General features: G+C 39.9%; 2 protein-coding genes across 5 annotated transcripts in view; one reads left to right on the forward strand and one right to left on the reverse strand.

The window, feature by feature from the left end:
• Positions 1 to 9,820, forward strand: part of stard8 (StAR-related lipid transfer (START) domain containing 8) — a 63,452-nt gene extending 53,632 nt beyond the window's left edge. For all 3 annotated transcript variants that reach the window (XM_051892924.1, XM_051892923.1, XM_051892925.1), the window contains 9 exons: positions 1,293 to 1,466; positions 2,476 to 2,635; positions 2,716 to 2,914; positions 3,039 to 3,249; positions 3,474 to 3,585; positions 3,767 to 3,988; positions 6,795 to 7,012; positions 7,907 to 8,083; positions 8,248 to 9,820. In XM_051892924.1, the coding sequence (XP_051748884.1) occupies positions 1,293 to 1,466; positions 2,476 to 2,635; positions 2,716 to 2,914; positions 3,039 to 3,249; positions 3,474 to 3,585; positions 3,767 to 3,988; positions 6,795 to 7,012; positions 7,907 to 8,083; positions 8,248 to 8,365 (1,591 nt within the window). In that variant the 3' untranslated portion in view covers positions 8,366 to 9,820. The remainder of the gene's footprint in view (positions 1 to 1,292; positions 1,467 to 2,475; positions 2,636 to 2,715; positions 2,915 to 3,038; positions 3,250 to 3,473; positions 3,586 to 3,766; positions 3,989 to 6,794; positions 7,013 to 7,906; positions 8,084 to 8,247) is intronic.
• A 6,470-nt stretch (positions 9,821 to 16,290) lies between these two features.
• rxfp2l (relaxin family peptide receptor 2, like) overlaps positions 16,291 to 20,141 on the reverse strand; it is a 38,422-nt gene continuing 34,571 nt past the window's right edge. For both annotated transcript variants that reach the window (XM_051895542.1, XM_051895543.1), the window contains exons 17-18: positions 19,908 to 20,120; positions 16,291 to 17,285 (exon numbers count right to left, since the gene is read on the reverse strand). In XM_051895542.1, coding sequence (XP_051751502.1) covers positions 17,146 to 17,285; positions 19,908 to 20,120 — 353 coding nt within the window. In that variant the 3' untranslated portion in view covers positions 16,291 to 17,145. The remainder of the gene's footprint in view (positions 17,286 to 19,907; positions 20,121 to 20,141) is intronic.

Genomic DNA, 20,141 nt, shown 5'->3' on the forward strand with positions numbered 1-20,141 from the left:
AAGCCTACTTGCAGCTAATCTGCGTAAAAATAAAAATTGCACTTCATGCACACACATCAGTGATAAAGATTAAAGGACCTAGAGTGGAACTCTGGGGCACACCCATTTAGTTCACTGCGAAAGCATATGCTGTGTATTTATTTATTTATTTTTATTACCCTAGTTTGGCAAAACCTTTTTTTTTTTTTTTTTTTTTTTTTAATGAATAAGCCTCACTAAATGATATGCTTAAAGGGATAGTTCACCCAAAAATGAAAATTTGATGTTTATCTGCTTACCCCCAGGGCATCCAAGATGTAGGTGACTTTGTTTCTTCAGTAGAACACAAATGATGATTTTTAACTCCAACCGTTGCAGTCTGTCAGTCATATAATGCATTGAAATGGTAACACCATCTATGAGAATAAAAAAAACATGCACAAACAAATCCAAATTAAACCCTGCGGCTCGTGACGACACACTGATGTCCTAAGACACGAAACAATCGGTTTGTGCGAGAAACCGAACAGTATTTATATAATTTTTTACCTCTAAAACACCACTATGTCCAACTGCCTAGCGCATCCGGTTGGTGAGGTCTGAACGCGTTCTGACAACGGAAGTGATGTCTCGTGCCTATACTTCAATGAGTGCGAGACATCACTTCCGTTGTCAGAGCGCGTTGTCAGAGACCTCACCAACCAGATGCGCAAGGCAGTTGGACATAGTGTATTAGAGGTAAAAAATTTTATAAATACTGTTCAGTTTCTCGCACAAACCGATCATTTCGTGTCTTAGGACATCAGTGTGTCGTCACGAGCCGCAGGGTTTCATTTGGATTTGTTTGTGCATGTTTTTTTTATTCTCATAGATGGTGTTACCGTTTCAATGCATTATACGACTGACAGACCGCAACGGTTGGAGTTAAAAATCATCATTTGCGTTCTACTGAAGAAACAAAGTCACCTACATCTTGGATGCCCTGGGGGTAAGCAGATAAACATAAAATTTTCATTTTTGTGTGAACTATCCCTTTAAGACTAAAATAATGTATGTTCTGAAAACAAGACTTCTTGTGCATTTTTTTTTTTTAAATGAAATGTAATCAAGTACATTTTTTACAGTTTAGAATATCATTCATCTGAGGCTTTTTGTCACATAAAGTTACTTTATTTTTCAAAGTTTACATGTGTCCCATACATCCAAGAGAGTGAACTAAATGCAAGTGCTGCTTTTATATCCATCTGTTCATCCTTTTATTGTTCTTGTTTTTCTCACTCTTGTCTTTCTACCACTCGTTTCTCTACACTCAGAAAGTTGCGCTGGCACAGTTTCCAAAACTCTCATCGTCCGAGCGTGAGTTCTGCGTCTTTAGAAATCAACAGGCAGTCGGCTGCCCAGCTCAACCTGCTGCAGAAATTCAGCCTCTTGAGACTGACCGCCATCCTGGAGAAACACACGGACACCAGCAAACATGGCTGGAACTGGTGAGATGACACATTCTCATTCGTACATACTCATAAATTGTCAGAAATTTTCTAAATAAAACCCAAGATTGTACCTCAAGGCATGTTCCCATTCTAAAAAAAAAAATGTGCGGTTGTTTAAATGCATTGATGTGGTGGACACATTTTCTGACTCATCAGGTCAGCTGTGGCATTAATGCTCTCTTATGTCTGATGCAGGAAATCTCATTTCTGCCAAAAGTGTTTTTAATGGCACAATCAGTTGAGTAAAACTGCTCTAACAGATGCAGTTAATGACAGCATCTTTCTGTCTCTCTATCTGTTCACCCGTTGGCTTTTTATTGCTTATGAAAATTACATTCCATATCTACCTCTGCCAACAGGGCTAAAATTACAGTTCTGTTTATGTACACACACACACACACACACACACACACACACACACACACACACACACACACACACACACACACACACTCTTTCGTTCTTCAGTAATTTTTTATTTGGCATTGCAGGAACGAAGTGTAAATTGGTTCATAATTTTTGCATTTGTCCATTTTAAACTCTAGCTGCAGGAAAGGACTTCTGATGAGAAGCTTATAGGTCTATCAAACACTTTCACGGCTCGCAGATCTAAAAGATGATTCATTTCATTCTGCACCAGTCACTGAGAAGGCATTATCTTTCCCCTTTCGTCCATTCCCACACACCCACAGTCAAAGGCCTGCATCAGTGTCAGTGTCATAGGCAGCAAACAGATCCAATTTTCACAGGGTTTATACATACTTACTGCAATTCCATTTGCTCTTTCTCTCTCACTACAGCCTGCTGCCATGATTTTGAGTTTATGTTGCAATGATGTGACCTTGCAGGTTTTATTGTGGACATCCACAAATTGGATTCTTGTACTAGTGTGCTTTTTAAGCCTCCTTTTCTCGTTGAACTCATGTATGTCGGGTCTCATCTCCCTGGTCAGTTGTCATTGTATGACTCAAATTAAATAAAATATTTTTTCTCTGTCGTTGGTCAGGGTGGTTCCGAAGTTTATGAAGCGTTCCAAAGTTCCAGATTACAAAGATAAACATGTGTTTGGCGTTCCGCCGATTGTAAACGTCCAGCGAACTGGTCAGCCCCTGCCTCAGAGCATCCAGCAGGCGATGAGATATCTACGCAGTCAGTGTCTGGAGAAGGTTTGTATGCAAGCAAACATGCTCACAAACACCCTTTTTTTTTTTTTGTTAGCTTCTTATCTCTTAATTCCTCTCTACAGGTGGGAATATTCCGGAAATCGGGGGTTAAATCCCGGATCCAGGCCCTCAGGCAGCTCAATGAGAATTCCCCCGATCATGTGACCTACCAGGGTCAATCAGCTTATGATGTGGCTGACCTGATTAAACAGTACTTTAGGGATCTGCCTGAACCTGTGCTCACCTCCAAGCTTACAGACACTTTTCTACATGCTTACCAGTGTGAGTGACACACACAGCCACACACATTTTTTTTAGTGTTCACAAGTTCTCATTTTTTTAACACATCATTGCTTCAGTAAGCTTTACAACTCTCTCCCGTGTGTTTGTGTGTGTGTGTGTGTAGTCGTTCCAGAAGAGCAGCGCTTACAGGCCGTGCAGGCAGCCGTGATCCTGCTGCCTGATGAGAACAGAGAGGTTCTACAGACGTTGCTCTATTTTCTCAGTGATATTGCATCTGCACAGGAAAACCAGATGACTGCAGAGAGTCTGGCTGTCTGTCTTGCACCCTCCATACTGCACCTGAATGCCTCTAAGAAAGATGGTGCTTCACCAAGGTGTGTGTGTGTGTCATGTTTTGCCTTCATTGGGGGACCAGCCAAGGTCCCCATGAGAAAAGCAATTTAATATTCTAAAAAGTTAATGAAAAGTAACCATTATAACAGAATGTAATGAAAGATTACTGCCAGTAACAGCATTCAAAATGTCCTTCAGTCTCTCACAGAAGTTTTTTTTTTTTTTTTTTTTGTCAACTTTTTATTTATGTTCGGTTTGGTTAAAGGCTCATGAGCAGGAAAGGCGGAGACAAGCCAGTCCAGAAGGACCTGAGTGAGAACATGGCTGCCACACACTGCCTTAGTCACATGATCACAGAATGCAAGAAGCTGTTCCAGGTAGCCACATTTTCACTTATAATGTCTGTTGATAATTCAGTGTCTGCATCCATTGCAGGCAAAATATTTCAAGTCTTCTTGCATATCTTGTATGCATTAACAGTGGCAAGAATTTATTTTGGGAACAGGGTGCGGCATATTTTTGCACTGATCAGCTTTCTGTCACTGTTTGTTTCTGCAGATCCCTCATGAAATGATGCTCCAGTCTAGGAATTCTTACGTGGCGGCTGATGCCCAGCCATTGCCTCTGCACGGGCTCGGGGTGAATGCCCTGGGCGAGCCTGTGGATTATCGGGCGTACCTGGAGGACAACATTCAGTGTCTTCTCAGAGAGGCATCTGAGCGGAGTAAAGGCTGGCATCATGCCCATGGACCAGACAATACTGAACTGGCTTATAAAAAGGTAGAGACACAGACATGCTCTCAGAGGAGTCTCTCTGGAGCTTTATGTTGAGAATTTTAATTATTTAATTCATTAACTTACTCATTTTTGAGAATTGTGTATAATATAATTATATTATGTAAATTAATACAAGTAAATGACTTTTTTGTTGTTGTTGGCTACTATAGTTTTGACACTTTTGTGTAAACACTTGCATTGACTAATATGCTCTTTGGGTTTGCTGTCAAGTCCGATATAGTTTTTAACAGCTCCACATGATGTTGTGACAGGTTCACACAGCACTTGCAGCTGAAATGTGATACACACACTCTTAAAGTCGTGATGAAATGGAAGTAGTGACATACATATGAATGAAACGTATTATCGAAAAAGACACTTGAAGTGCCTTGGGTCAGTCCATGGGTTGTTGATTGGATAAAGATTGGATATCTGACTGCAAGCTTGAGGCCGATTCCAAGAAACCGGATTAGATGATTGGAGAGGTCAGGCATATGTCACCATGGAGAAGTCTGTCGTTTCACTGGAAGATTGAGAAATTACATTTTGATTCAAAAACAAATTTTAACAAAAAGGAAACATGCATGGATGATTTTTTTTTCCCTAATAGAGAAATACTCTTTAATTAAAACTCTACTAAGTGATAAAGAATAATTATGAATATAAAAAAAATCAGGTTTCAGTTGTCTGTTATATAAATACATCTCTGCAACTGTTGGTAAGTCACTACTGTGGTAGCACTTGGACCGTGAAGAAAATGGAGCACTCTCAGCAACTCTGTGAAAGAGGAATGGAAAAACATGAGGCATAGATAGATACAAGCACATTTCCAAGTAACTAAATATCCATTGGAGTGTGGTTAAATCAATTTAGAAATGATTAAGAAATGGGAAGGAGCATGGCACAGCTGTAAATCTACCTACGACAGGCTGTCCTCAACACAGTGACTGTGCATGAAGGTTACAAGCTTCAGTGGCTGAGACTGGAGAGACTGTTTTCAGGCTACTTCATCAGTCACAGCTTTGGAGTGGCACTGGAAGAGGAGTCCTAGAGGAAAGACATCTGCAGCTTGCAAGATTTATTTTCTTCATATACTCTATGACTTCATATAATTACCCTCACCCCTCTTTTTTTATAGCACACAATTGTCTTGAATTTATTAATGTCCATTAAAAAGACATGGAAGGTGTTTAGTTTAATTCCCTCAATGAATATCCATGACAGCTTCTCTTTTTCCTCACAGGTCTTAATTGCTTTTGATGTGAATGATATTTGTGAGATATTTATGTTTTGATGGCCGTCTAAAACCGTAAACTGCAAGACCGTACGTAATGGTTCAGAAATCACTTAAAAGATTTTTGCTGTTCTTATAGACCAGGGGTGGCGAACTCCGGTCCTGGAGAGCAACGGTCCTGCAGGGTTCAGCTCCAACCCTGTTAAAAACTCACCTGCCTGTAGCTTTCTAGGAACCCTTAAGACCTTGATTAGCTTGTTCAGGTGTGTTTGATCAGGACTGGAGCAAAGCTTTCCAGGACTGATGTTCGCCACCCCTTTTATAGACATTCAGAATCTACCTCAGATGTCCGAATCATTAAGAAAACGCATTCATCACACATCCATAAGGGAGGTGTTTTTAATACTTTTCTTTCTTTAAATGTTATTTAGATTTCAGTTATACAGTTTTAGAGCAGATTATGACAAAAATGTAACTTTGCAAAAGAGCGAAAACAAATTAAGATTTAATATGATTATATTAGATAGTGGTTTTGAAACCCTGTTTAATTGGTGTTGTTTTTATCTTGTTGTCAACGCCAAAGCTTTCTGAATGATTCCCAGTCCTGCCCTCTGAATTATGACACATTGTGTCAGAATGACAAAAAAAGATATTGATTTAATTAATTGTGTTATCAGACTTTTGTCATATTAGGAAACATCTATAAACGTTTCCATTTCACTGTTTATTTTGTAAAGTATGTGGCTTTTAAAAAGCAATCAATGCACTTAAAATGGATTGAATTTTGAGACATTTTCCAAATTGCTTTGTGCAAATTTTATTTTTCTCTGTTTGTCAAACAGTTGGCCAGTTACAATCAGTCAGGGAGGTTGAAGCATACATGCCCGCAGTAGACAGATGTGACTGCAGCTTCTGAGACGAGCATTTCGGACTGCGCATGTGCATTGGCTGGTCCAGCCTGAAAAATGCAGTTGTTTTTTTGGTCATGATTTGAGCATTTAGAAACAAAGTTTGAGATAGTTGTTGTCAGATTTCATTGGTGATTTCAAATATGATCGTAATTTAATCATAAGTTTAGTTAATGGCTTTGGAGAATTTGATGTTTCCCCATTCAAAGAGATAGGAGCTGTACTAGTATGACTGAAATTGCTGCCCAATAGGTGTTTTAAAGATGGCTGCCAAGTGAAATGACTTGCCGGAAAGGGATTTTGCTTACACTCAGGGGAATGAGATTTTAGTGCATGTGGCAGTTCACTCTGTCTCCCCTTAGATTAACCTGCAAATATCAGATGCCCAAGCACCATGAACACTGTTGGCACAACTGAGTTTAGACCATCTGCCATCAAATCACCTGCTGAAATGGTCTCTTTTAGATTCATATGGGCTCATGTGGTTCGGTCTGCTGTGAGACGTGCACAGATATGCTCTTCTGCTGATCAACTCCATTTTCCAGTATTTCCAATAGTCACGGAACCACTTTCAGAACTTTCAAATCTGTCTGCGTTATTATGCGTTATTCATTCATCATTGTTTCTTTTGCATTATCCTCACAGTTTAATAATTGGTTGTTTGCAGGTAGGAGACGGGCAGCCAATGCGTCTATGGCGCGTTTCGGTGGAGATAGAGGCCCCTCCTGCTGTGGTGCTGCAGCGTGTTCTGCGAGAGCGCCACCTGTGGGATGAGGACCTTCTACACAGTCGAGTCATTGAGACTTTAGAAAACAACACAGAAGTTTTCCATTACATCACAGACAGCATGGCTCCACATCCACGGAGAAATTTCATAGTGCTCAGGTACACAACTCCAAAAAACTATTTTAGTTTGATCAGTTTAATTCTTGTGCCACATCCATAACTAACAAACTGAGAACCCTACAAATCTACAGGTTTGCTAATAGAATTCTTGTCATTTAAAATACTAATGGGATCAAATAAGCATCTGCCTAGAATAAATAAGATCTTTTCTATGCAGATTTTTTGGGGATCCAATTAGGATCCTTAAGGATTGTTGGCTCCAAACTGTGATAGAAAATTCATTAGAATTCCTGTTTAGTTTTTTCTTTATCCACCTTATTTTTCAATGTGTTTTCTGTGAATGTGCGAGACTTCCGAAAAATATGGTGGATACTCTTTAGCTACTTGTGTGAAATATTTAAGTGTGTGTGGGTGTGTATTATGTGTGTGTGTATATAAAGCCACTTGTTATCCAACATAATATTCAAAGACTCCCTGATAAAGGCTCTCTGGTATTTCTATAGATTTCTAGTATTTCTGTGGTAGTTATAACAGTAGTTTGTCAGATTTGTTTATAGAATATTGAAATAAACAAATTGACCACAATTCATTTTGTGGTTTCAGAAGTTTCAAGAACGGTATGTCCTTCAATTAAAAATTATTATTGAGGGGGGAAAATGCATATTTTTGTTTTATTATTTTTATTATTCTAAAATAATGAGAAATGTATTTCTTAATTTTCTGCCTTTAGCATTTAAATTTTTATTAGAATTTCAATATATATAATAATTTAAATATTTAACTGAATTTAATATTTTTTAATTTAAATATTTAAAAAATATAAATATGTTTTTAAATATTCATTTCAATCTTTTTTGGGGCCCTCTTGTACTGTTTGCTAATGTCTCCTAGTGGGCCCTGGCTTCCTGGTAAACGTAGTATTTTATGTTGCAGACGTTGGAGTAATGATCTTCCAAAGGGGGTGTGCGTTCTTGTGTCCTCCTCTGTGGACCATGAGAACATCCAGGTGGAGGCAGGGTTACGGGCTGTGCTTCTGACATCACGCATCTTTATTGAGCCAAGTGGAATGGGGCGGTCCCGGCTTACACACTACTGCAGGGCTGATCTACGGTAAGACACAGGTTTTACGAATGATTTGCTACCTCTCAGGCACATGACTACATGTGTTTTTTGATTCTCCACAATCCACTGAACAAAAATAGCATGCTTGTGTTTACAATAATATTAATTAAAGGTCATCATGAATTTTAATCTTTTGTATTTCTGTCCCACAGGGGGCGCTCTCCTGATTGGTATAATAAAGTGTTCGGCCATCTGTGCGCGATGGAGCTTGCCAGAATACGCAGTTCTTTCCCAGTTCTAACAGCACGAGGACCTGAAACCAAACTCTGAACCCACTTGGGTTAAATCTAAGACTATTTTGTATGAGAAAGAATGAGATTTATGAGAGTGCAGGTGTAAAACAAGGATGGCTGTGCAAGTCTGAAGGTGGAAAGTAAGAAGAGTGGAGAATGTTTTAAACTGGGAATGAATGACAAAGAACAGAGTACTGTGTAGAATAGTAGTTGAACTATGCAAAAAAAATAAACCCACTGTGGTTTTAAAAGCCGTGGATGATTAATGTGAAAAAGCTCAAGCTCACAATCATACTGTTGATATTGCATCTAATCTTGTATGTGTTTTGTTTGTGTAATTGTTTATATCACTTTGTGTTAAGCAGTGTGTCTCGATAGACATCTGTTATGCCTTAAAATCTTTGTCTGATAATCCAGTGTGGTCTGTCAGACCCTTCATTCATTCTCAGGGTAAATGTAAACAAGTGTTGCTTTTTGACTTGCACAGGAATTTTGTCATGTGGCAATGATAATGACCAGTTGGCAAAGAGAAGCAGCCAATCACCAAACATTCATAACATCATATGACACAGGATCTGCTCTTACAAGCTCCCTGTGTACTCTGCATTCTGTACATCATCATTCCAACATGACAGACACCATAAAGACTCCGAACATGTTTGAGAGGTGCTGTTGAGCAAATGTGACACCTTCTCCACTGACACAGTACATGATAATCTGATGTATGCAGGCCAAATTGAATCAGTCTGACAGTGTTCTACATTGGTTATTTTTGTGACCTCAATCCCTTTCTTCCTTTTTCCATCACCCCCTTTTTTAATTTATTTGCGTGAGCCATTGGCATGTGGCAAACTTCATTTGTGAAGTTTTAATAACTTAACGTCAGCATGGAATCCATGGGAATGATATTCAAGAGACTTTCTTAATACAGCTTTACTTTTTTATATTTACAATTTTAATCTCCCCTAAAGGTAAAGATAAATTTTTTTTTTTATACGATGATGATTCTATTTCTTATTATTGTTCTTATCTGTTATTATTATAAGTCATTATCTGTTATATCGTCCTAACTGCCTAAGTGCCTTTGAGCAACTAAAGAGAAACTTGCGTATGTGTCTGTCTTTTGTCTTATAATTGTCATTAAATCTGTGCTGTTTCACCCAGGGCATTATGTAATATCAGTATTTTATTTATTTAAAATTGTAACTGCATGTATACATGTTGTTTTAAGTGTTCTGCCTCAAAGTGAAATGGTTCCAAGTGCCACAGTGTGGTTATATGTGCTTTGACTTTTTCTAATGTACAGGACTATTTACCCACAATGTTTAATTTGTTTCAAGTCTTCCCTTTTTTGAATGATTATTCAGTGTTAAACACGTGTCATTTTTGAATAATGTTGTTGATTTGGTTGTCATTTTCAATCATACTCTCTTGTGTATCGTGCCAACTTAGCCTCTCGTGCAATGAGAATAAAGGAATAGTTCCAAAAAAATTGGCAGTGTCTATTTTGGCTTTTATACAGACAGTGCTAAGCCTAAAAACAGAATTTAATTCAACTAACAGGTGTCTTGCAGTGAGCAGCAATCCATTTAAACCGCATTGGTGTCCTACTAGCACAAGGTGTTGTTGGACATTTAAGGACACCGGTTTGGTTGGCAAACATGTCGGTAAATGTATTTTACAGCTGGTGATGAAGAACTCCCATTAACCAAGCTGCTTTTCTACAGTATTTATTCCAAATTAGTTTGATTGATTCAGAGTAATTACTGATTCTGAGTCACAGTCTGTGGGCTGACAGTCAGCCCTGTCGCAGTGAAAACTCCTTGTGAGCTGTCATTTCTCTAGGGAGATAAAGTGCTCCTTATTTTTGCCTCGTTAATTATTAAAGTGTCTAAAATTGGCCAATTATGTTGTACTGGTGGACAAAAAGGAGACCGTTCCTGAGCACCTTTTAATGTTGCATGAGAGTAAATTGTTTTTGAATAGGTCAGAAAATATGTTAGACAATGGGTTGGGTTAGTTAAAAGAAATTCAGTTTGTTTCAAATGTCAGAGACATTTAAGAGACATCTGTCAATTTCTTTTTATTATTATTACCTTATAGCCTATCATTACAGGTGCTGTAAGTGTTTTTTTATAAATGGAATTTTACACCAAAATTGATATTCCCTGATAGTTATCACTAAAATAACTGTCTGATATCAGTCCGTTCCCTTTCTGTCGGTCACGTATGATGTCATGTCGGAACGTACTGACGAATTGGGATCTTGCCTGAGAGCCCCATCACCTTCAAGTGTAAACTAAACAAGCCAATGCACATTGGCGTGCGAGATTTGCATCGCATGCTCCGCCTCGCAGCACGGGTATAAAAGCGGAAGCAACGCACATTCAGCTTTTCGCTTTGGAGCCGAGTGGTTCAACTGTTCTGCTCTGTCACTGCAATCACTGAAGAGTGTTCTACGAGTGTCTGTGAGTGCTATTCGCGAAGAAGCCTCTTCATTTCTGATGTTGGTGTGACGGCGCTGCAGCGGTGGTCACGATCTTCCAGAGCACGTTTTCTGCTGTTTAATACAGCCTAAAAGAGCTGTGCGCAAACAGCAGGCTGCTAGTTCCCTGCTAGTTGTGCAGCGGCTATTTCCCCTGTGCGCTTCAGCACTTAAAAGATTTTTTTCCCTAAAAGAGCTAAACACGGGTATGACATTGCGTCTTTGTAAAGATGTCATTCTACCCATGTGTTTCTGGATGCAGTCGTTACCTGGCGCCGGATGACAGTCACAATCATTGCCTCTCGTGCCTGGGCATCAAACACGCTGAGGTTGCTTTCGTGGACGAGTCATGCTCCCACTGCAGGAAGATGACCATCATGGTGTTACGGTCGAGACTATGATACCTCAAAAGAGGTGGAGTCCCCTTACCTATGCCTGATCTAGATCCTCTTCTGGGCATCAGAAGAGGGTTAATTGGTGAATAGCCAGAGTGACCTGAGGATCACAGTGGGGGCTAACCTTCCGAGTCAATCTCTCTGGGCCCCCCACTCGTCTTGCACACCGCTAGCTGTTGAGCGCACTGGTCCTTCTCATGGGGGACCAACCGCTTCATTAGGGGCTCCTCCGGACAATTAGATGTCGATCGTGGCATTGGAGGGTGAGCTGGAGTCCTCCGGGGATGAAGACTCGGCTGCGTTACACTCTTTGGGGAGAGTAGCATTGCCATCGCAGAGAGGGTCAGGCTCGAGTGGAGACCTCCACCGTGTCCCGAACCCTTGAGGTTGGACGATTGGTATCTCGGGGCGGCCGGGGCTGGTTCTCAGACCTTTGCCCCAGTGCCATTCTTTCTGGAAGTGCATAAGAATTTTTACTAGATCATGGACAGCACCTTTCTCTGCCCAAAACCGGTCTGGTACCACCTCCTCCATCACTACCCTTGATGGTGGGGCAGCCAAGGGGTACATGTCCAAAGAGCGTTGCCCCCTGGAGAGGTAACCCATGTCTCCCATCCAAGGTCTGTAAGTTCTTATCCGTTCTCACGGCCAAGTGATGAAAGTCACTGCACACTCCCTTGGTCAGACGATGGCCATACTAGTGGTCCAGGAACGCCATCTCTGGCTGAACCTGGTGGATTTGCAGGAGACCTACAAATATTGTTTTCTCGACTCCCCTATCTCCCAGCTCACAGCTAAGAACTGCTGGGCAAAGCTCTGGGCTTCTTCCATCCCCTCACAGCCTCAGCAGCAGCCTCCACCTAGGCAACAGTGGGAAGTTGGCCACAGGAAGATGGCTGCACCCGTCCAAGCCTCCACCAAACAGAGCGGCAAGAGCAAGAGGCCTTGAGATGGGCGACCCAGAGATGGGTCCCCACCCCACCCCACCCATGCCTTCTGAGTTGGGTCCCTGTGCTTCACCACGCTGCCCCATTGTGGGTACATCTGTGGTTCTTCTGGTCCCACTTGCACGGCCTCTGGGAGCCCGGCTAGTGCTCCCCAGCCCATCTCGCTGGCTCATTCGGACCATCAGACTCAGCTATGCGATTCAGTTTGCCTAGCGCCAAGTTCAGGGGCATCCAGTTCACCTCCGTGCTGACCAGCGATGTTCCTGCTCCTTACTGGTAGAAATCACAGTCCTACTACCGAAGGACATGATAGAGCCAGTCCCTCTAGCCAATATGAAGTCAAGGTTCTACAGCCCAACTTCAGTGTATACAAGAAAGGTGGTGGGTTACGGCCAATCTTGTCTCGATTCTCCCTCGGCACAGAAATGGTGCTCATTTACCTCAGCCAGCTGGGGCTTCGGGTCCCGAGATGGGTGTGGCAATGCGGCATGCACTAAGTGACAATCACTTCGGCCTGTCGCCAAACCTTCAGCCCGTGGTCAGATCCTGCATTTTTACAGGCAGGAGTTCCCCTAGTACAGGTGTCAAGGCATGTTCTTGTTTCTACGGATGCCTCCATCACCGGCTAGGGTGCCACATACAACAGGCATGACCTCAGAGCAGATCTTCATCTGTTACGGAGGCCAGCAGAAGGGACAGGCTGTCTCCAAGCAGAGGTTGGCCCACTGGATAATGGATGCCATCGTCTTGGCGTACCAAACCCAAGGCGTGCCGCCCCCCCTCCGGTGGAGACCTTACTCTACCACGGCACCTCGCTGGCAGATATATATAGAGCTGTGGGCTAGACAACACCGAACACGTTTGCTAGGTTTTATAGCCTTCATGTGGAGCCAGTGTCCTCCCGTATACTTGCCTCAAGTAGCCAGTAAATACCGGAAAGGTCACTCGGTGTCTCGTTTGCTGCACCATTCCCCTCTGCGGACTGGATATGTGCGCTTATTCTGCTCTATGCGCTATATTGTTCTCGGTTGCTTAGTTTCCTTAACATAACTTATATCACGTCTTGTGTGACGCTGTGCTGTAATACTGGGGTTGCTCTCATACACCAGGATTCCATGGCGACACTTAACGTGAAAAACGCTTAATGGACTAATACAGTGATTTAAAAAGACCAAACTCAGTGTACACTTTACTGATGATGTACACTATATATAGGCAAGCAAATGCACTCAGAATATGAATGTAAGTCTGGTGAGCCAATTTACAACAGATTATGCATCTGTACTGTACTGCTATTACTGCAGTTCCCAGATGTGCAATGTTGAATATTCTGCTGAATTTGAACCACTAAATTTGTGGAAGAGAATTTTTAAAGCAAAATGAAATGGGCGAAAATTGCTTGTCGAATATAATAGATTGGTGATATTTTTAAACAGACTGAATATTTTGGCAGTGAAGTCTGGAAGTCGAATATGGATTACTGAATTTTTAATAATGAAAACGTGTGAAAACTTTTGAATGGAAATATTCACAGCTTAAATATTCAACCATGTTGAATTTCAGACCCTAAAAATTCAAGCCCTGAAAATACAATGCATTCAAATGCAAGCACTGTTAATGCAATGGAATTATTTTTCAATTAGTGCAATTAAACATGCTTTTGTTTGTTTCAAATACATTTGTCATTATTTTACTTCCATACTAGTAATTGTAGTAATTTGACAGACTGCCATTTTTAGAGGTCTATTATTTGTTGCACAAGTTCCTATACATGTAAATAAGATTGTCATATTTATTATTTGTTTGCAGATTCTTTGAATTTGATGAACAAATAATTCCCTTATACTAAAGATTAAAGTCTTTTAAACTCCTAATTATTGTTTAATTTCAAATCCAATATGCTGAAGGACAGTGACAAAATAACTAAAAATTGTATGCTATTAGAATTTAACTTGCTATTCTATTTTTATCTAATGATAAACATTAACTAAAGCTGGCTACATAAAATACCACTGCTGACTAGATTCATGAGGTGTTAAAATATTACAAAATGCAGTGATTTATCAATTTACCAGCAAGTGTGCTTGTTGCAACATGCTTTTTTTAATGGCTTTGCTACAACCAAAGTCAACTTTAAGAAATCTTTTTATTCAACCTATCATCAGTTTGTAGATCATAAACAGAGAAGGATTTCTTTTTACATACATTGTTCTTCATTTTTCTCTGACTGGTTGAGAAAAGTTTTTTTTTTTTTTTTTTTTTTTTTTAAACAAAGCGGTAATTTTTCTTAACAGTAACAATATCTAAAAATCCATTTAACAAGATACCTAGGACCATTGTCTACTTGAACTGCAGGCACTTACAGTGAACCCAGGATGCCCCAGGTGAGGGTTTCCCATTTCAAAATGACTTTGGATATCAAAGTATATGCTAAATTATAGAAAAATATAATGTAAGGTCCTGTTGATCACCTGCATAGAAACTGAAATGGTTTCCTGTTCTTTCGAGCAGCTTGGCTTGAAGCCTTTCACAGGCTAGTGGTCTTTTAGAGAGCAATTTATTTCCTTGTTCTTTTGTGCTCCCTTTGTGGTATCGCCTGCTATAGAATACAATGTAACACAGAGAAGGAAAAAAAAAAAATAGATTCATTTGACTCCCTTTGAAAAATTGGTTGTAGCAGTTGATGTGGCAGGTTGCATAAATGCATTCTGCAAGTTTTATTCACATGGTCACAAATGAGGTTTGTTTTAATTTACTGCAATGTTCTCACTCTCATTCTCTCTCCCACACCCTGTCCTTTTCTCTTTTCAGTCTTGATTGTGCCTCATCTGTTGTATCGATTAGATAAATAGATTGTCTGATAGCTTGGCTGGCTCAGGTGATTGAAAAAAATCATGGAGGCCACATTTCAGGCCTGTTTGAAAAGATTTCTTTTAACATTCTGTTTGTTAAATCAGACTATACCTGAATCAATGAGAGCTGACCCTGCTTGGTCACATATTTGTAACTGGATCAAATTTAGCATTGGCTGTTACTGACACAGCATTATAATGGTTGCATTTGAATCGATCTGAGGTCAGTATGGTCAGTATATACATTATTAAAATGAGCCTCATCCGCTGATTTGAGGACCTGTTGAAAATAATAGGTGGTAAATCAAAACAAAGCCTATAGCCTCACCGCATGCCCCAGGATCTGATGAATATAGCACACAACTTTGATTGGATGGTATCTGGTTTAGTTCTCTGCATGGAAAAAAGTGTGCTTACAAGGCACCATTTTGATGCAACAGGCACCTTTGAGGATGAAATAATCACTGGATTTGCCATAATTTGCTGGTTAGTGGCATAACACCTTCGAAAGGTATTCAGATTTTTGTTTAAAGGCACTTTGTAAAGTAAAATTTCTCCCCAAGTTTAAAGACATGCAGGACAGCTGAATTGGAAAGAGTCAATTGACCTTAAGCACGAGTGTGTATGCTAAACCGGCGATGGACTGGTCATCAAGAGTGTTTTCATGTTTATAGCCCAAGCTTGCATACCTGTCTGTAATTTTCAAGTAATACTGAAGATGTTGATTAGCTTGTTCAGGTGTGTTTGATCAGAATTGGAGCTCAACTCTTCAGGACAGTGAACCCGCAGGAGCAGAATTGAAGAACCCTGGTCTAGTGCATACAAAAAACAATTACATTTTTAACTGCAACAGTTTTTGAACAGAATACATTAAAATTTGGACCAGACTATGTTGTCAGACTTTATGGGACTAAACAAAGTCTAACCCCAAACCTTCAGCTGTAAAGGGTCCAGCTCAGTAAACAGATGACTGTCCTGGGATGTACAGTAGTCAATAATTTGAAGTGGATCAAAACCTTTAATCAAAGATGTCCTAAAACCTTCTTCTTAGAACAACTTTGATTAACTTTTTTTGATCCACTTCAAATGTTGCCTATTATATTTTAGTAAGACTGTGGGGTCCAGGGAGATCAATGAACTTCTTTATTCAAAGCAATAAAGCTGCTCTCTGGTAATAAGACTATCCTAAGTCTTTCTTAAAAAACATTCTGTAAAAGCCAATTTTGTGGTGAGATATAAAATTTCAGAGCAAAGGAAAATGAGTTAGTGCTGCCAAACAGGTGTTGTGTAATGAAATATAATGAAGTAATTATAATTTATTCATTGGAATTATTTGGGTTTTACATTCATTTTACATATTGTAGACAACTGACAAATTACAGCAGACAAATGAAAGCCGTGAGTTTCATAAATAATAGACTCGCACAATAATAGTCATGTAATCTTAATAACAGCAATCTGGAACAAATTTGTCATTTGACATACCAACGTGAACACCATAATGATCTGTATTTCTTTGTATTTTTCACGGATTAAGTGCTATGATTGGTTTTAGAGTGATCTTTCATTGTTAAATCTTTTCTATATCCATTCCTTTCTCTCCACATATATTTTTTGGTCTCTCTGGACATTTTCTATCCTGACAGTATGCAACTGCCGTCTTTGCCTCTTTGTTTTCCTTACACATCCACACAAGCAAACAAAAATTCAATTAAATCAGTCGGAAGTGTTCCAATCCTCAGCCCACCGGGTCCATCATGAACTCTTTTCTGCCTGTTCCTCTGACAGTCGCAGAGTTTGGCTTTCCCTGCGTACGCATGCACTGCTCCAGGTCTGTATGGCAGTATTGAAGTTTCTTAGGTTTGCGTGTAATTTCTTTGTTTTTCAAATAAGGCTTGGTATTACATATTAATTGCATAAGTACATATTGTTTATGATGGTCTGCTGGTTAATGTGGTCGTGTTTGCTCTCATTTCTTCACCCCTGCAGGCTCTTATAAGCCTTATTAGCTTGTGCTGAGGATGAGAGCATTGTGTGTGTATGTGTGTGTGTGGTCATTATCCTGTCATCTATTAACATTTTATTCCACATGGAATATTAATCTCAGAGCATGTGCTTATGCATAGTGTGTGTTTGTGTCAGTTAGTCTGCTGGCAGCGATATTTCAGACACTGTTTGAGTCTCTGCTGAAAAGCGCTGGTTGTGATAGTGTACAGGATGGGGTTCAGGGCGCTGTTTATTGGAAGGATAAAAATCACCACCCACAGAATGATGGTACCTGGAGGAGACAGAGAGAAAGGGAAAAGAAAGTGCAGATTAAACCGTATTGTCCAAGGGAAGAACTGCAAAGCCATTCTAGCTGATAAGTGTTCATGCGTGCTCATGGCGGTTGAATGTCTAATCCTCTCTGTGCCCGGGGTTTCAGCGCCTTAGCCATCTACTAATCAAAATGTGCCTCTTTGCTCAGACTGGCTACTGGCATCACTCGCATGTTTCGTAAATGAACATTGTAAACAGATTTTTACAAGGAGTTACAGTGCTCAGTGTAAATGAGTACAAGTAACATTTTGAACAATATCTCAATGAACACAAAAACAATTTCCAAAATGTTGACAAGACTAAGTTTAATATAACATCTGTTTAACTTAAAACATGAAAGTAAGGTTAATAATATAACTTAGATTACACATTTTTCAGTTTTACTCAAATTAGGGTGATGCAAAAATGAGTACACCCCACAACAAAAACTACTACATCTAGTAATCTTTTTCCATTCTTCAAGAATGACCTCTTTTAGAGACTGGATGCTGGATGGAGAGTGATGCTCAACAGAATTCCCCATAGGTGTTTGATTGGGTTCAGATCAGGAGCCACTGAATCACTTTCACCCTGTTCTTCTTCAGAAATCCAGCAGTGGCCTTAGATGTGTGTTTAGGGTCATTGTCATGTTGGAAAAGTGCACAACGACCAAGGGCATGGAGTGATGGTAGCAGCTTCTCTTTCAGTATAGAGCAGTACATCTGTGAATTCATGATGCCATCAATGAAATGCAGCTCCCCGACACCAGCAGCACTCATGCAGCCCCACATAAGGACACTGCCACCACCATGTTTCACTGTAGGCACCATGCATTTTTCTTTCTATTCCTCACCTTTGCGACACCATACAGTTTTGAAGCCATCAGTTCCAAAAACATTTATCTTGGTCTCATCACTCCAGAGTGTAGAGTCCCAGTAGTATTCATCTTTGTCAGCATGGGCCCTGGCAAACTCTAAGCGGGCTTTTTTGTGCCTGGGCTTTAGGAGAGGCTTCTTTTGTGGACGGCACCCATGCATGCCATTCCTCTGCAGTGTACGCCGTATTGTGTCACGGGAAATAGTCACCCCAGTTTGGCTTTCTACTTCTTTAGATAACTGCAGTGAACTTGCATGCCGTTTTTATTCAACCCTTCTCATCAGAAGATGCTCCTGTCCAGGTGTTAACTTCCGTGGATGTCCTGGACGTCTCTGTGAGATGGTTGCACTTCCATCTTTTTTAATTTTTTGTACCACTTTTGCTACAGTATATTGACTGTTAAGTAAAGCATTGCTGATCTTCTTGTAGCCTTCACCTTTCTGGTGTAAAGAAATTGTGACATTTCTCTTCCATGTGGTGCCATTGCTGACAGCATGAAATGCGAAGGGGTTTTAACACCCTTTTATAGTCAACTGTCTGCTGGACACCTGTGTAATGAATAATAAGACTCACCTGTGGTTGAATTCTTGTTAAATTAGACATTTGTATTCTAAAATTTAGCATTGCTCTAGAGACTTTCAGTGGGGTGTACTCATTTTTGCATCACCCTAATTTGAGTAAAACTGGAAATTTTGTTCTCTAAGTTATAACATGAAAGTAAGGTTAATAATATAAGTTAAACAGGTGTTATATAAAACTTAGTCTTGTCAACATGGAAATTGTATGTGTTCATTGAGATATTGTTTAAAATGTTACTTTTCAAAGGGGGTGTACTCATTTACGCTGAGCACTGTATATCTAAATTCAAGCTTAAAGGATTCAGCATAAAGGGAAAAAAATTAAAAATGACTCATTGTGTCTTGATAAAGTCAGCTGCTCAACAATCAATACTCAGTGTGTTTTAATTGAACCAAACCTGACAAGCGTGAACACACCCTAAGAACTTCAATTCCCCTAGAAAAGACACCATACTAGTTAAAAAAATATACAATTAAATAATATTCTTTTAATTTATTTAATGAACAAAATGCCAGTAGACAAGATCGATTCTGCCTTTAAATAATCTGAAATTATATATCTGATATACTTCTGCTGTATACCATATGGTATATGCTAACCTGTATCACTCTAAAGATACACTAGTGTACCAGTTTACCTTTTAGGGGTATATACCAGTTTGTCCTTTAAAGAGGATTGCCCCAATGACAAGCTGTTGTACACCTACAGGTACAGTTTTTTCTGACAGTGTTTAATATTATTTTTTTGTGGATGTATGCGTTTAATTGTCGGTTGTAGTTGTGTAAATGCAATTGTGCAATGTGACAAAGTTCACAAAGCAAAAGGAAGAAAAAAAGAAAGAAAGTAAAATCAATATCTACTGGAGCAGACATCAGATCAGATTTTAAAGCTCTGTAAATCCTCCATCGAACATGCAGATCCACAAGAACAAATCAGGGGAATTGCAGTTTTATTGACTGGAAATCAAGCCAAGCAGCAATTTAGAATACACGAGTCTTATTTCACCATATAATATGAATGAGTTGCCTCATTAGCTAATGTACAGCCAAACTGCGGTCACAGCAATTATGAGTTAAGACATATTCATAATAACCTGCCAGTGTGTTCTCTCAAACGTATTAGCTGGTAGTCACATGTGTTTGCTTACCTGCAATGTGTACTCTTAGCAGTGATAGTATCTTCAAGAGGAAGATGGGGATCCAGCACATGGCATCAGTGAACACAATGAAGAAAAATCGCTTTGCAATAGTCACCTCCCGATCAAATACTGTCTGCCGCGCTGTCTTCGCCGTTTTCTGGACAGAGTAAAACATACTGGAGTAGGAGAATACGATCATCACGAAAGCCAGCAGATTCAGACCTGACAGAGAAACACATACAT

Source organism: Ctenopharyngodon idella, chromosome 5 (genome assembly GCF_019924925.1).
Source record: "Ctenopharyngodon idella isolate HZGC_01 chromosome 5, HZGC01, whole genome shotgun sequence".
NCBI classification, from domain to species: Eukaryota; Metazoa; Chordata; class Actinopteri; order Cypriniformes; family Xenocyprididae; genus Ctenopharyngodon; species Ctenopharyngodon idella.